Here is a 14,388-nt window from a genome sequence, read left to right as displayed (position 1 = left end):
ATAGCCTCAGGTGTTGGCTGTGGCTGAGAAAGAGAACTGGTTCAGTTCCATAGATGACTCCATTCTTTGTCCCTACAGGGGAAATTTGTGAATTCTCTGTGTGGATTCACCTTCAGTGGGTGTACACTGAGATAGTTACACCAGCTTTGATTTCTTTACCTGGTTGTACAGCTGAAGAACTGGCCTTGTAAGGAGGAGAAAACACTCCTGTTATTAGGGCATGCTTTGGTCCAAAGAAGAGACCAGAGATGTGCAAAAAACCTGTCAAGTATGAACCCATCATTCTACATGCTTATTGCTCATGCTGTGGCTGCCAAAACAGAGAGCAGTATGGGTTAGCTGAGTCTTCATGTTCCTTGGGATGGTGGGAAAGGAGAATGAGCCTTTCCTATCTTACAGCCTACAACTTAATGGGAAACAGTGTATTTTGGATCTCACAGGGTGGGGAGGGTTTCCTATAGCAGGAACTTATTTTTTGTGGTGTGTTGGATTATTTAAGCTTTATGATTACATGTGAACAGCATCCTCTAGAGTTCGGTTTTGTGAATCTGGAGTGGACAAAAAGTTCTGAAGTTCAGTCTTGAGCCAGCAGCTTGATGGCTGAGAGAGGCAGGATTTCAGGCATAGCTATAGCTCCCATTGCTATAGGGCATCCTGTCTGGCCTGCTGTCATGGTAGGAGCAGAGAGCTCTAACTGGAGCGCTCTGAAGCCTAGAACTGAGGCCAAAGCCTGGCTTACTAACTTCTGTTTCAGTTTCTGAGATGAGTGTCTAAATAGAACATCTGAATCTCATCCTTAGCCTAGTATCAAGGCTTAATTGTAAATTAACAGTATCTTAATCACTTTATGGTTTCCAGCACTCTCTCATTGAATGTCTCTGTGCTGGCATTTGAAGAGCATTCATCATAGTGGAAAATGAGTGTCTGTTTGGGCTGCATGTGGTATAATTAACTATCAGCTGAGCCCATAGCATGACGTGACAATTCTCATTCTGACCAGCTGAAATAACTCACTCTAACAACTGTGCTCTTGCTCCTCTCTTTCAGTTCCCAAGAAGCTTCTGCATGAAACTCAGGCAGGACCAACCAATCAACAAGGGCATCAGAAGTCACATTTTCCGCTGCAGCCGAGAGTGTTTGACCCCAATGTTATAGGGGACGGCGTGTTCCTTTTGGATGTCTCTCCTTCCAACATAGAGCCAGCTCTCCCAGGTAGCTGTGATCATTGTGGTGTTGGCCCAAACCTAAGGGTGTTGTGGTAACCGTTCCCTTCCATCTCCTCTTTTCTGGATTTCTGTATTGCTCCTAAATCCCATCCACGTCACAGTCAGAAAGGGCTGTGACAGCTTCAAGATGTGACCAGCAATGGGCTAAAGTGAAACTGTGAAACTGCTCAAGGAACACCGGGTTTCTTGGGGTAGCAGTCATGGCCATGCCTGTCCAAACTCATCACAGAAATACTTTCCAGACCTGTCTAGTGGCAAAGGAAAAAAAAAAAAACCATGGCAGAGACAGTAGATCTGCCTCATGGGACAGAGGAGTTTTCAACTGAACTTTGAAATATAGTGCCGTTTGCATAAAATGCAAAGTGAAAAGATATGAATGAAGTCAGATCTTAGCCATCTCTAGGGATAGGTGAGTAGGAGGAAGGGTGGTGTATGAATAAAGGAAAAGCACAGGTGAGCACGTGTTGGATTCCTCTGTGGTTTTGTGCTGTTTCCCAACATGCAGGAGATGGTTTATGACACTACTGAAAATCCCAGTCTGTGCTCCCAGAGATTCAGCTTGAGGGTGGGTATGGGCAGAGCTTGTCTCTCTCTACACTTCTGGCAAAGTTAATCCACAGCTTGGATAGCCAATTCACAAATAAACAAGAACTGGCCATAACAGGTTTGTCAGTTTGGAAGCCTGACTGAAAAACTGTCAAGGAAAAGAGTTTTAAGTTAGCTCCAAATAAGTATTGTGATCCTGGAGATTCTTTTAAGCAAGGAAAAATATCCTGAACTCATTTCCACTCATCTAAACATTTTAACTTGTACAAATGACACCTTTTGTTTAGTTTTCACATAGTTCATTCATTCACTTTCAAAATATGCACCACTTTTCAAACAAAAATGTAGTTTTGAAATTAAAGCCCAGAAGAAGTTTGTGATTTTTGTTTCAAAAATAACAAAATACTTGGAAATTTCTGTAATCTCCCTTGCTGTTTTATTTCTTTTGTTAAAACTATTTGCTAACATCAGCCTGGTATCATGAATAACCTCTCCTGTGCTTATACTGTGGCGTTGGGCAAATTTACTGCTGCCTGAAAGAATTTTGTTCAGCTTCGGTGTAAACTCACAGAGAAACCATTCAAGTGACTGGCAACAGCTAAGACAGGGTGGTGAGGAGAAAACCAGTAGTAGTGAGCTGATTAGGCATTGAAAAGTCTCCAAAGCCAGCAGGGAGGAAAGGGAATATCTTTTAGTATGATCCTTAAAGGAATGGCAGACCAGGGAACCCCATGTGTAGTAACACATGGCCCTTGAGAAATTGTGTGTGTTTGTTTTTTTCCTTCCTGCATAATTCCAGTCATTTTCTGCCTTCTGTGTCTGTGCTTGTACAGTCCTGCCAATGATAAAACCAGCTCTGTGGTTTTGTGGTGCTCTTTGCTGGAGTTTAGTGTATGCAGGCCACTATTAATTTAAAAACATGTTTGATTGCATCCGTTCATTTGAAAAGTCAGAAGTGAAAAAAAAAAAAAAAAAAAAAAAGGGGATTCTTCTTACACCTCACATCTTGAGAGGAATTATCCCTTACTCTGCCTCCTGAAGACATTGTTGTGGCACATGGTTTACAAGGGCTGCTCCACACCCAACAGAGTGGTGTCCTTCTGACACAGGAAATAAGTATGAGATTATTTCCTGGTGGTGCTCTTTATTTTCCTCAATTGCGAAGGGATCTTACATTAACTAGCTCAGAGCCAGACCTCAGTCAGAGACATCTCGGGCAGGATTCAGTTACCCCCATACAAATGTGTCATTTGTCATCACCTGGGTGTTCACCTGGCTTCTAGAAGGGTGGGCATTTCCCCTCCATCCCTTCTCATACCTGTCAACTCTGCACAGATGTCCTCCTGACCCTGGGGTGTCTTAGATGTTTGTGTATGAGCAAATACATTGAGCTTCAAGTGTCTGCTGTGGGGAGAGCTGAATGACTCTCTGCTATCCATCAACTAATAGCAGGATTCTCTTGCCTTAGTTTAGATCCATGGTGCTACTTGAGATGCTCTGAAATATCCAAGTTTTAGGTTCAGTTTTTGGAAGTTAAATATTTACCATGGATCTCTGGATTTCCTTGGAACAGCAGTAGGGAAAAATTCGAATACTTGTACAGGCAGATTTAGCAGACAGGGAGGATAAAGGAGATATTAGAGGGCATGTTAATGTGAATTTTAAAAAATTCTGAACTAAAAAATATTGTGAAATGTTGCTATTGATTTCCTGCCAAATGTGCCCTTAGACCTTCTGTGTCCATTTTGCCCAAGGGGTCTGCAGTAACCTCTATTCTCCTAAAGCAAGAGGCTCTTGGAATATCTTACTCTTTAGGATATGACACCCAAGCACTCATGTTTAAACATTTTGCTTGGAGTCCAGTCATTAACATCGTGGTAACCTTGAACATGTGGCTTTCCCAAGGCCATGCAGCTATTCAGTGGCAGAGGTACAGCTGTGCCCACATTCCTTGGGGCTGATCCCTCACAGTGACACCTGGACATCCATCCCCGCTGGTTCTCCTCCAGGCAGATTAGGAGTTGGCATCACTGCACACACATTCCTGCCCTCAGTCCCTCTCCGTCCAGTATTACCTGTTCTCTTTGACTCCCCTCACTTTCTGTTACTGCTTCCTTGGGCTGAGCTGCTTCCTGGCACCCACAGCAGGAAGCTGAACGTGATGTCTCGTGCTGCTGGGTTTGCAGGGAAAGGAGATGGATCAAGCAGTCAAGGAACAGAGACCATCTCACATCACACTACTCCTGACAGCCTTTGCTTGCATGGCACTGGTGGCATCATTGGAGATGGAGCTGGCAGTGTTCTGAATTTAATACCTGCAGATAAGCAGAAGCCAGGTGCAAGTCTGTGATTTTACAGAGTGGTGCTTACTTTTGGCCAGAACTAGACACCCAGAGAAGGGAGCATGGAAATCTATAATAGCTACAGTTAAAAACTCACATGGATGATGGAGCTGGATCCTGTGCACTGACTTTTTCCTGTGTTGAAAACAATTACTGTTCTGTGAGTAGTGGGGGTGTCTGCCTGCAGATCAAGGTGTGGAGAGCCCTCAACAGCGAGCTGATAAAGTCTGAAAGGGTCTCTTTGAGCCTCCTGGAATGAACTGCCTCCTTAGCTCTAGTCCTCAACAAATAAAATCAAATCATTAACCCATGTTCACTCACCTCTCCAGAGGGGAAATGGTGTCTGGGTGAAACAAAATACGAGCAGGCTTCTGAGGGAAGTCATAAACTCAGGTCTGCCCTTCCCCACGAAGGTTGGAGAGAAAGCACGTCTGTTAGCCAGCTGTGGATGGATCACTACAGCCCCACACCACCAGAGGGTTGTGGGCTCTGCCTGTGTTTTCCAGTCCTCCTTACAAGCTTAGCTGAACCCACTGTTGATAAAGGCTCCTTTGATTTACATAAGAGAAAAGAAACCTGTTTATATATTTGCTGTAACATAGGTGGGTGTGTTTAAGTGGTGACATGAAAGAGCAGGAGATGGGAGAGAGACGATGATGCCTGGATGCAGAGGAGGTATGTGCTCAACTGAAGCTGCTTGAGAAGGTTTTGTTACCCCCCAAAAAGGGACAAACTTGGGCAGCTCCCTGTTGAGCAGCTCCAGATTTCTGAACACAGACGCTGACCTGGGGATAAGGCGAGGTAGGGCTGGGTCACGTTCCACATTCCTCATTCCTCATTCCCTTTCTGTGTCAAAGCAGAGAAGAAGAAGGGGAGGTCAGCCACTTTCTACCCTGTAGACAACACTCCCCTCCTGCTCCCTGTGGATGAGACAGAACCGCCGGGGCTCAGCAGCAGCAGCGGCAGCAGCAGCATGGAGCCCGTGGGTGTCGGCACGGAGATGGCCCTGCTCAGCAACATCCTGGCAGCCTATGCCTTCATCACAGGTACTGTTTGTCTGGTGTCTCACACCTCCCTGGGCTCCTGAAAGCTTTTTGTAGACCCTCCTTTCACAGTCACCTGGGGCTAAATCTGCCTCTCTGAACTGTTTGTGTATTTCATTCTTCTCTCAGTGAATTCTCCCTTGGAAGGCCTGACGGGGCAGCTCTAGCAGGCAGTGTATAACTGAGTTTATTGTGCGCTGCTTTCCACTGGCTCAGCTCTCATCTGCAGTTAAACACAATGTAATCTTACATGTGGTATTATTCCTAATGCTTCATTTTCCTGGAGATCAAAGCCTGGCTCCTTGGGGAGGCAAGTTTGTTGTCCTGTAATTTGGAAAATAAGCAGCACTCAAATCTTTACACTGCTTAAGAGAATTTGGCTTATCTTCAGTAGAAGTGTGAAGATGAAGTAACTTGAGAGTCTACTTAATTGTATATTTAAATCTACTTTAAAGTACGATTTCCTTGGATCACAGTTTATCTTTCACCCACGTGTATCTTTCAAGTAACGGGGGAGCAGTCTTCTAAAAAAATTCACGTTAAAAGGTGAATGAAAAGTGACAGAACCAGGGGGAATGCCTTTAAACTGCAAGAGAGTGGGTTTAATTAGACATTAGGAAGAAATTCTTTACTGTGAGGAGGGTGAGACACTGGCACAGATGGCCCAGAGAGGTTGTGGCTGCCCCATTCCTGGAAGCGTTTAAGGCCATATTAACTAGAACTCCAGTATTTGCGAGCTACTTTTTCATGTCTGCCAGCTAATTCAGTCTTGTTAATTCATTAAACAGTGTGCATTCTTGCTGCTGTTCTCTTGCTCTTGCTGAGATGCCCCCATGCTGCTAATCCAAGTATTTGGAATTGAAGCAGCTAACTTGGGCTTTGCACTTTGGAACCACTGAGTAGATTAGTGAGAGTGTTTCTGCATATTATTTAGTGAAGGATTCTTCTAAAAGGACTATGAAGGGTTATACAAATTTCTGCTCTTCTAGACATCCAGTGCTGTCATCAGGATGCATTTTTTCATGACAGCCCTCAGAGTCAGGCAGATTAAATGGAATTAGTAGTGTTCTTCACAGAAGATAGCTGGGTCGGATAGATTTGTTTTCTTGCATGGGTGTCTCCAAGGAAAAGTTAAACAAACAAGCTTTAAAGGAGTCTTTTGTCTGTCTGACTTTTCCCCCCTTACCTACAGCTACCAGTTTTAACATGAGAATACCTAACCTTCCCATCCCTACTATAAAACAAAATGCTGTTAATATTGTGTTCCCCATCTGAACAGTAATGGGCAGAGAAAGCTGTAGAAATAATGGTCCAGGATATTTGGGACTGTGATTCAGGGCTGCTGACAATGATCCGTGGACTTTGCTTCCACTGACCACAGCAGATCTCTTTGACTCTGTGTTGGTTTTGGGGCACAAAGTGTTGATTCATCCCTGTCACAAGGTGTCAGCCTTGGCAGGAGCCTCCAGATTTTACTGCAGCACAAGCAACTTTTACTGTCCTGTTGCTGTGGGATTTGTCTGCCCTGTCTTCACATGGTTTCCTTGTGTGGTGTTCACATCCACTGGATGTCAAATAGGTAAACTCAGACCTCAAAACTTTGGTTTCACATGCTGAGTTCAGGACTTATGTTTTCCAATGTATCATGGAACCATAGAATGCTTTTGGTTGGAAGAGCCCTTAAAGATCAGCTGGTTCCCATGTTCCTCACCATGGCTGTTAGATGGGTTTCAGTCTCAGTGACATATATGTCCAGTTTGTTATTTATTATAAAAATATTTGATGACTGACCCGTGGATTGAAACAGCAGATGTCCTAAATCATCTTTGTCTGCTGCATGTAATTTAGCTTCTGCTTTTTGTGGAAATGACAGATTTGTCATGATTTATTTTGTTATATGTGAGTATGAGATGTTTTAGCTTATGACGTCTGTGTCACAGAGCACAAATATAATTTACATAAAACTAGAGCACTGCCATCCCATCCCTCTTCATAGTGCATATTTTGAACAGCAGAGAAGTTTTTTTTTTTTTTTTTTTTTTTTTTTTTTTTTTTTTTTTAAATTTTTTTTTTATGCCTGCCTGAATTTGGGGCCCTGAAGGCACCTCAAGCCACAGCTGATGTTCATAGAAGATCCATTATAGTGGCTCAGGAAAGTCAAGGTATTGAGCATCCAGGGAGGGCTGGTTCTGGGTCACACATCTTCCCACTGCTCCTGACCACAGCTCTGGTGCCAAAGAGAAACAGCAGTGCAAGAACTGCTCTGTTCCATGACACTTAAAACATCCCTCAGGTGCTCTCTGCAGACTGAAAGTGCTGCATTCAGGGCTTTCCTGTGCTCATGAACTGTCTCAGAATAGGAGTTTGTTAAAGAAAATTGTAAATAGGCAGGGGCAGTATAAAAAAGTGGTTTTTCTCTTGGGGCAGAGTCTGGTGGATACTCTCAGATCCACTGCAGGGAAATGAAGCTGTGGGGTTTTTGCTCTTTCATGGGTAAAGTGCAGGCTTGAAAGGATGATCCTCTCTACTGCCTTTCCTCTCTCCTGGCAGTGGGGTGTTTTTTAGCCTGGGGAGAGCATCCACAAATAGTGGAATCCCTTCTGTGCTTAATGGTGTTCACATTTTGTGTACAAAATGGCAGTTTTGGGTGGGCAGCTGCAGGTAAAGAGTGTGCAGACTCAGTCACTCACACATGCAGAGTCTTGCAGTGCACAGAGAAGTGCCAGTATTAGCAAAAGGCTCTGTGCTCATTTCCACCATCTTTTGGACTGATATTCCCATGTAAGAGCTGGGAATCTTCCTATGGACTGCTGTAAAAATCACAGCAGGAAGCAAAAGTGTCCTGATTTGCAGCTATCATGGTTAGATATCAGAGCCAGTTAGGTGTCAGTCTAATTCCAGATTCCTGAACCTATTTCTTCAGAAACAGGGAAAAAGTGTGAATAATGTCAATGAGAAATGAAATTAGTAGCTGATCCAACAGATTAATATTATTTAGAATTTAGTATTGCAAAAGACTCAGAGACACTCTTTGTTAGAAAGCTGATTTTCTTTACAAAATTAGGTTTGTAATTAGAGGTTATCTCTGCCTACAAACATCAGACCTGTAGTTTGTTGTGGACCTGTTCCTGAGTGTTTGGAAAGTCTTCACCAGTCTCAGTGACAGCTGGAACTGTCCTTGCAGTCACAGACTATCAAGACCAGAAATGTCCCTCATGGTTATATAAATATTAAACATTCAAAATGTATCAGAGCTCTTCCAGGGCCTCCTTTTGGACAGGAGACTTATCCAATTTTTGTCACTGCATTTAGGATGAAGTAGTTGGAGGGAGATCTCCACAAATTCCTGTTTTATTTTTCTTTCACAAGCAAAGCTTTGCTGCCAAGTTATTAACAAGGGGCTTCCAAAATACAGCCCAGGGGAGATCATTCCATGTTTTAGACTGTTTGGCCTGAGCCTTGTTAATAAGGGGCTCCTGGAGAGCTTCCTCTGTTCTATCAGGGGATTTCAGCAGCCTGTGGGGCTGACTGCAAATTCCCTGGAAGATATTGCTCCTACTGTTTGTCTGGCCATGCTTGGTGCTGAACCTTTTACTGGGGGCCCTCTGAAATTTTCCTCCCCACTGAGGTTTCGGAATGCATGGAGCCATTACAGGAAGCCAGCAGCGTTAATGCCTAGATTGTTTTTTATTTATTGAAACAATTTATTATAATAGCAATAACAGCCTTGGCCTGGGGCATTTCCTGGGGAATTAATGGCAGTCTGGGCTGATGCTCCCAGCAGATTGTTAGCCCTCAGGAAACAAGCTCCATAATTGCTGCTGGTTTGGTTGGAAAAATAAAATAAAATGTGTTTTTAATTTTTTTGTCCAGTTTGAGTGCCTAGAGAATGGTGGTTTTTGTGTAGAGGGTTATGTAGAGCGTATATCTTCTGTCTGCATGGACTAATTTTAGGCTTGAATCAATGACATTTTTATCAATCCTTCCAATCCAGAGAGAGAAATATAAGAAAGGAGAAAGGTAGCCTTAGCCAAAGAGATTGGCAGAAACTGTATTCTGCTGGAAGCTGGGAGCTGTCATCTACAGCATTGTAAGAAAAAGCTTCAGTGGTCAAAATCTATGTTTTAATGAGTGTAAACACACATAAGCACACAAGAATATATATCAAAATTGTGCTAACTCCTGATACTCATGCCAATACACATTTAAAGAACTTTTTTCCAAGTATAATGAGCGTTTTGAGAAGCTTCCCTGTTGATGTGATGAATCTGGGCCACCTTCAAGCTTTTGGAAGGTGCTGAGCATCCATTTGCTGAAGAAGGGGCCTGGTTTTGGTCTTTACAAGTAGAACATGCAGTGGGTTAGGCTCTCAAAATCACCAATCAGCCATCAAACCCCCAAATCTAGGCTATTGCTGACTTGGCTACTTGAAGTGAGAAAAAAGCAGAACCTGTGGTTTTTAGCTTAAGTTGCTCTTTCTGCTGTGAAAAAAAAAAAAAAAAGAAAAAAAAAAAAAGAGATGCTGCTGTGCAAGTGGATTGTATGCACAATAAATGTCAAGACTGCAGCTGAACACAGGGTTACATCTCTGTGAGGAAGTCCAGACAGTGTCTCAGATGTTGACAGAGTAGCTGTAGGAGCTCATAAATGCCACTGGAGCCCAAAAATTCAATTACAGCTCTTGCACTGCATGAAGGGCTGTATGCGTGAGCACAGGCAGGGGAAGAAAAATGGTTGCTTAAGGAGCAATGGAGGTAAAATTGCTCATGAACTGGATACAGTAGCATGGAAAAAGGAGTGGAGGAAAAAGGAAAGGCAAGACAAGGGCAAAATTGGGGGCAGAGAATCCACATGTGTCTGTGTCTCAGGCTCCAGTCTATGTTATTTTTATGAGTTGCTCTAAAGGAGCGAGCAGTGGAACTAATGCAACCAAATCAAGCCCATGTGTGTGCAGGACTGGTGCTCAGGGAAGTGCTCATGGCATCCTCTCAGCCAGGCAGAGCCAAGGCAGGCTGCACCCAGTGCCTTCCAGGACAAACACCCCAGTTCTGCTCATTTGCTCACATTCCCATGATCCAGGTGGCCCCAGAGCCCTTCTTAGGGCTACCTGCAAGAGGAGCTGGGTGATTACTGTCCTCAGTTAAATTGTACATAGAGGTAAAAGTGTTATCAGGTAGGGACTCTGCTTTTACTGTTTACACAGGACTGGATGGACAGCAGCAGCCTCTGCTTTTTACTCCTACTGCACAAAGGAGGCTGCAGTTTTAATTTGGGTCCTGACCCTTGCATTCAGAGTAGCCATTGCCTCCAATGGAGGCAGGATTTCACTCAGCCAGGCTGCTGCAGGGGCCATTGGCACATTCTCCATGAACATCTTTTTTACCTTTGGAATTTTGCTGTCTTGCTTTTGTCAAAATATCTTAGTTTATAGCCTGTGGCTTTGGTCTTACTTGACTTTCCAACTACTGCTGCATTTTGTAGAATGTTTGGTTCAAAGATACCTTACAGACCATCTGCAGACCTAAAGGCCTTCAGTTCTAACCCCCTGTCATGGGCCCACTGGCACATTCAGTTCAGTGTCCTGCTTGTTCTTTGCATTACAGCTGAGTTTGCAGGAGGCTGGTCTGTCCTTTTCTTTTTTTTTTTTTTGACTTATCTGCTGCACTTTCCTTATCTTTCTTTGTCCTATCTTTAGCCTGATTTTCCCCCATGTCATCCACACCAACCACTCTTGGATCAGTTTAATGATTTATTAGCCAATTTTCAGACTATTTTGACATCTTCTTCCACTTTGGCTCATCAGTCACCTCTGAGATTCATTTGGGAGAGAAGTGAAGAGCACAAAGGCATTCAATCTCTGTAACTGCTCCATGAGCACCTCCAGGCCCTGAACTACAGGCTGCTTAGAATAGCACAAGCCAGTGTTTGGGCTCTGACCATGGAGTCAAAGAATAATTTAGGTTGGAAGAGGCCTCTGCAGGTCACCAGGTCCAATCCCCTGGTCAGAGCACAGGTAGCTTCTAATTTAGAACCAGTTTTGAAATTAGAGCAGGGTCTTGCCCTGTTGAGTTTTGAACATCTCCAAATAGTTTCCAGATCACCTTTGACAAACTTTGCTTTAGGAGATTGGCTGGAAAGGGCGCTTCTAAAAGCACTGTGCAGGGAAGTGAAGCCTTTTAGCTACAGAGATCTTTTGGGGTCGGATGTCAGGGTCTCAGCTGGCAGAAGCTGTTATGGATCCTTCTCTGGGTTCAAGGGAGTAAAACTCATCTGAGGAGCTGACTCCATCCCTGAGCTCAAGACACTCAGCAGACACTGCAGAGTAGAGCTGGCCTTGACACTTCTGCTCAGTTCACCTTTACCCATTTAGTGCACCAATAAACCAGGATGATTCAGCCCAGGGGAATGGCAGTAACAACATTTATCATAATTACATGTCTAAGTAGTTCCATGAACCAAAAAAAAAAAAAAAAAGGAAAAAAAGAGGAGGTGGTACATAAACAAGATGACCTAGTTTGAAAGGCATTGTGGATCCTTTGGAGTCTTGTTATATCACCTCAGAAATGTGGCTGTGCAGGACTCATCCTGTTGGTGCACTGACTCCAGTTCTGCCTGTGGAGCACAGGTAGATATTTTGGTGGTCTGGGCAGGGAGCCAGCACTCTTGCCTTAGATAAGCAAATGAAGTCTATGAATAAATAATGTGCATTTTTGCCATGCTGCCAAGCCTCCCATTTCAGCTGGGCCACAGCACAGGGCACATAAAGTTTTGTAATCATCCTTATGCCTGATGTGAAGGCTGTGGATGCGACAGCAAGATGCACTTACCTGCAGCTGGCTGTGCAGCAGCCCCGTGGGAATCTGAGTTAGCTCTGTGGGCTGCTCCCTTCCCTTCCAGACAACTCCCAAACACAACTGCAGCAAACCCACATTCTCCATGTGGGCAAATGCCTTGGCAGCAAATCCAGGGTTTAAATTCCTGATTGCCCTGGGGGGAGGAGACAGGAGGGCATGGAAGTAAAAGCAGCCATTGGAAACTCGGCCCCTCTAGAAAATGTTGTGGTGTGTGCACGGAGGGGCCGCGTGTGCTCTGTTCTTTGAAGGGTTCTTTTCCTCCATCATTTCCTTTCTCCCTGCAGAAAACCCCGAGCGGGCTGCGCTGTATTTCGTGTCCGGAGTGTGCATTGGACTGGTGCTGACCCTGCTGGCCCTGGTGCTCCGGGTGTCCTGCCGGACGGACTGCAAGCGCTCCTCCTCCAAAAAGCCTCCCCGGGAGCGGGAGAGCGACAGCGACAGCAGCGACAGCGACGACGACTCGGACACCACGTCGGACCTGTCGGCCCGCAGGCACCGCAGGTTCGAGAGGACTTTGAACATGAACGTGTTCACCTCGGCGGAGGAGCTGGAGCGGGCGCAGCGGCTGGAGGAGCGGGAGCGCATCATCCGCGAGATCTGGATGAACGGGCAGCCCGACATTCCCGGCACCAGGAGCCTCAACCGCTACTACTGAGCCATGGGGGCTCCGTGCTCCTGCCCTGCGCCCCGGGGCTGCCCCACACCTCGGGGAGCAGAGGGAGGGGACAGTACAACACAGGCATCTCCCCTTTTCCCACCAGGTGTGCCACCTGGAGCGCGTGGATGGACAGCCGTGATGATTCCCAAATCTCTCCCTGACATGTTGGTATCACCCCTCTTCCCGGACGCTTTCTGGTTTCAAAGAAGTGAGTGCCAACTTGCCAACTTCACTTCCGAGCAGCAGGCAGGGAGGAGACAATGGCAGCTCTCCCGTGTGGGATGTGGCATTGGGCACACCATGGTGTGAGTGCTCCTTTCTTGCCTGGACAGCGAGGCTCTCCAGGATCTGGTCTCCATTTAGGATTTTTTGGTTTCCCTTTCCCGAGGACTGTGGAAGAATTGTGAACAAAATGACAACTCTGAAAGATGATTTGGGGGAGGTGCATCCTGACCGATTGTCTTGTGACTTCAGAAGCCATGAGATTAACCTAATTACGACCCAACAGAAAATAGGACTTGTTAAGAACTGGGGGATGGGAGGGAGGGGGATTCTTCCATCGTGAAATCATCTCGGTGCTTGGATGTTTGCCATAGTGTGTTCAGTTATTTATGGCTGTCTTTTCATCTTCCTTTTCAATGGGAACATTTAGCTTTTTTACTGACACCTCAGGGATAAAATCCTATTATTTTTTTGAGTCTGCTCTCCCTGCTGGCCCCTGTCAAACACAACCCAACCCATCTCCAACAGTGAAATTCTGGTAATATAGAGATGTGTCAGTCACTAGTGAGAAGTTAAAAACCTCAAAGAGGTTGAAAAAGGTTTTCTTTTTGTTTTAAATATATATATATATATATATTTGAAGATGCTGCACAGGAATGTGCCTTATTCTTTTTTTTTTTTTGTTTCTGTTGTTGTTGTTAAACTACAGTTTTCCTATGGATAGCAATGCACAATGTTTTATATATTTTATTAAAAAAATAAAATTTAAAAAAATTCTGTGTTTACCAGAGGCAAACCAACACAGAAGAAGCCATGTCTAACAACAAAATGGGTAATAAATGCTAAATAAACTCTGGTTTGCTTCAATACAGTTGAATTTGCATCCTCACTTTTGGCATAGGTGTTGCTTGAGAGAAATCTTTGGAAGAGTGGCACACCTCTGCAAGCAATCAAGGCTGGTGTTTTCTGCATGCAGGGAGCTGGCAGCACCTTTTTTTTCAGCTGCAGCCCATCCATCAACTTGTGTGGTGCACACGGGCAGGAGAGCTGAGCAATGTGTTGGTTACTCAAGGGGTCACCTCAATGTGATTTCATGATGCTTTGAGTTTGTCCCCCATGCTCACATCATACCTGGGCCAGAAAGAAATGTTAAATGAACTAAAAAACAAACCAACACAAAGTGTGGAAGGAAAAGGTGCAATCTTTTAGTGTTTCTTCAGTTGTCCCCTGGAGTTTTCAGTGGGATGTCATCACCCTCTTCACTCCCCAAGCAGCAGTTCACATCACCTCAGCTGAAGAACTTGGTGTTTCTCACATCTGCATGGCTCTGCTGTAGCCTGCATGGCTTTGGGGCCTGCTCCTCTGTCATTTAGGCATGGAAATATTATTTCCAGAATCTTAAGGGTTTGCAAGGAAAATGAAGATCAAAAGCTCTGACTACTCAGAGTTTTTCCCAAGCTTTAAGGAGAGATGGAAATGGGTGGATCTGCCCACAAG

At 44.7% G+C, this 14,388-nt stretch overlaps 1 protein-coding gene across 2 annotated transcripts in view; it reads left to right on the top strand.

Moving 5' to 3' along the window:
- Positions 1–13,193, top strand: part of EVA1A (eva-1 homolog A, regulator of programmed cell death) — a 201,476-nt gene extending 188,283 nt beyond the window's left edge. Inside the window, exons 6-8 of one of the 2 annotated variants that reach the window (XM_059468826.1) lie at positions 1,048–1,212; positions 4,972–5,160; positions 12,296–13,193. In XM_059468826.1, coding sequence (XP_059324809.1) covers positions 1,048–1,212; positions 4,972–5,160; positions 12,296–12,666 — 725 coding nt within the window. In that variant the 3' untranslated portion in view covers positions 12,667–13,193. The remainder of the gene's footprint in view (positions 1–1,047; positions 1,213–4,971; positions 5,161–12,295) is intronic. The other variant, XM_059468827.1, reaches the window with a different exon arrangement.
- Positions 13,194–14,388: the final 1,195 nt, after the last annotated feature.

This window comes from Ammospiza nelsoni, chromosome 3 (assembly GCF_027579445.1).
Source record: "Ammospiza nelsoni isolate bAmmNel1 chromosome 3, bAmmNel1.pri, whole genome shotgun sequence".
Taxonomy (NCBI): domain Eukaryota; kingdom Metazoa; phylum Chordata; class Aves; order Passeriformes; family Passerellidae; genus Ammospiza; species Ammospiza nelsoni.
The sequence above is the reverse complement of the archived record's forward strand: the minus strand, read 5'-3'. Positions and strand labels throughout refer to the sequence as shown.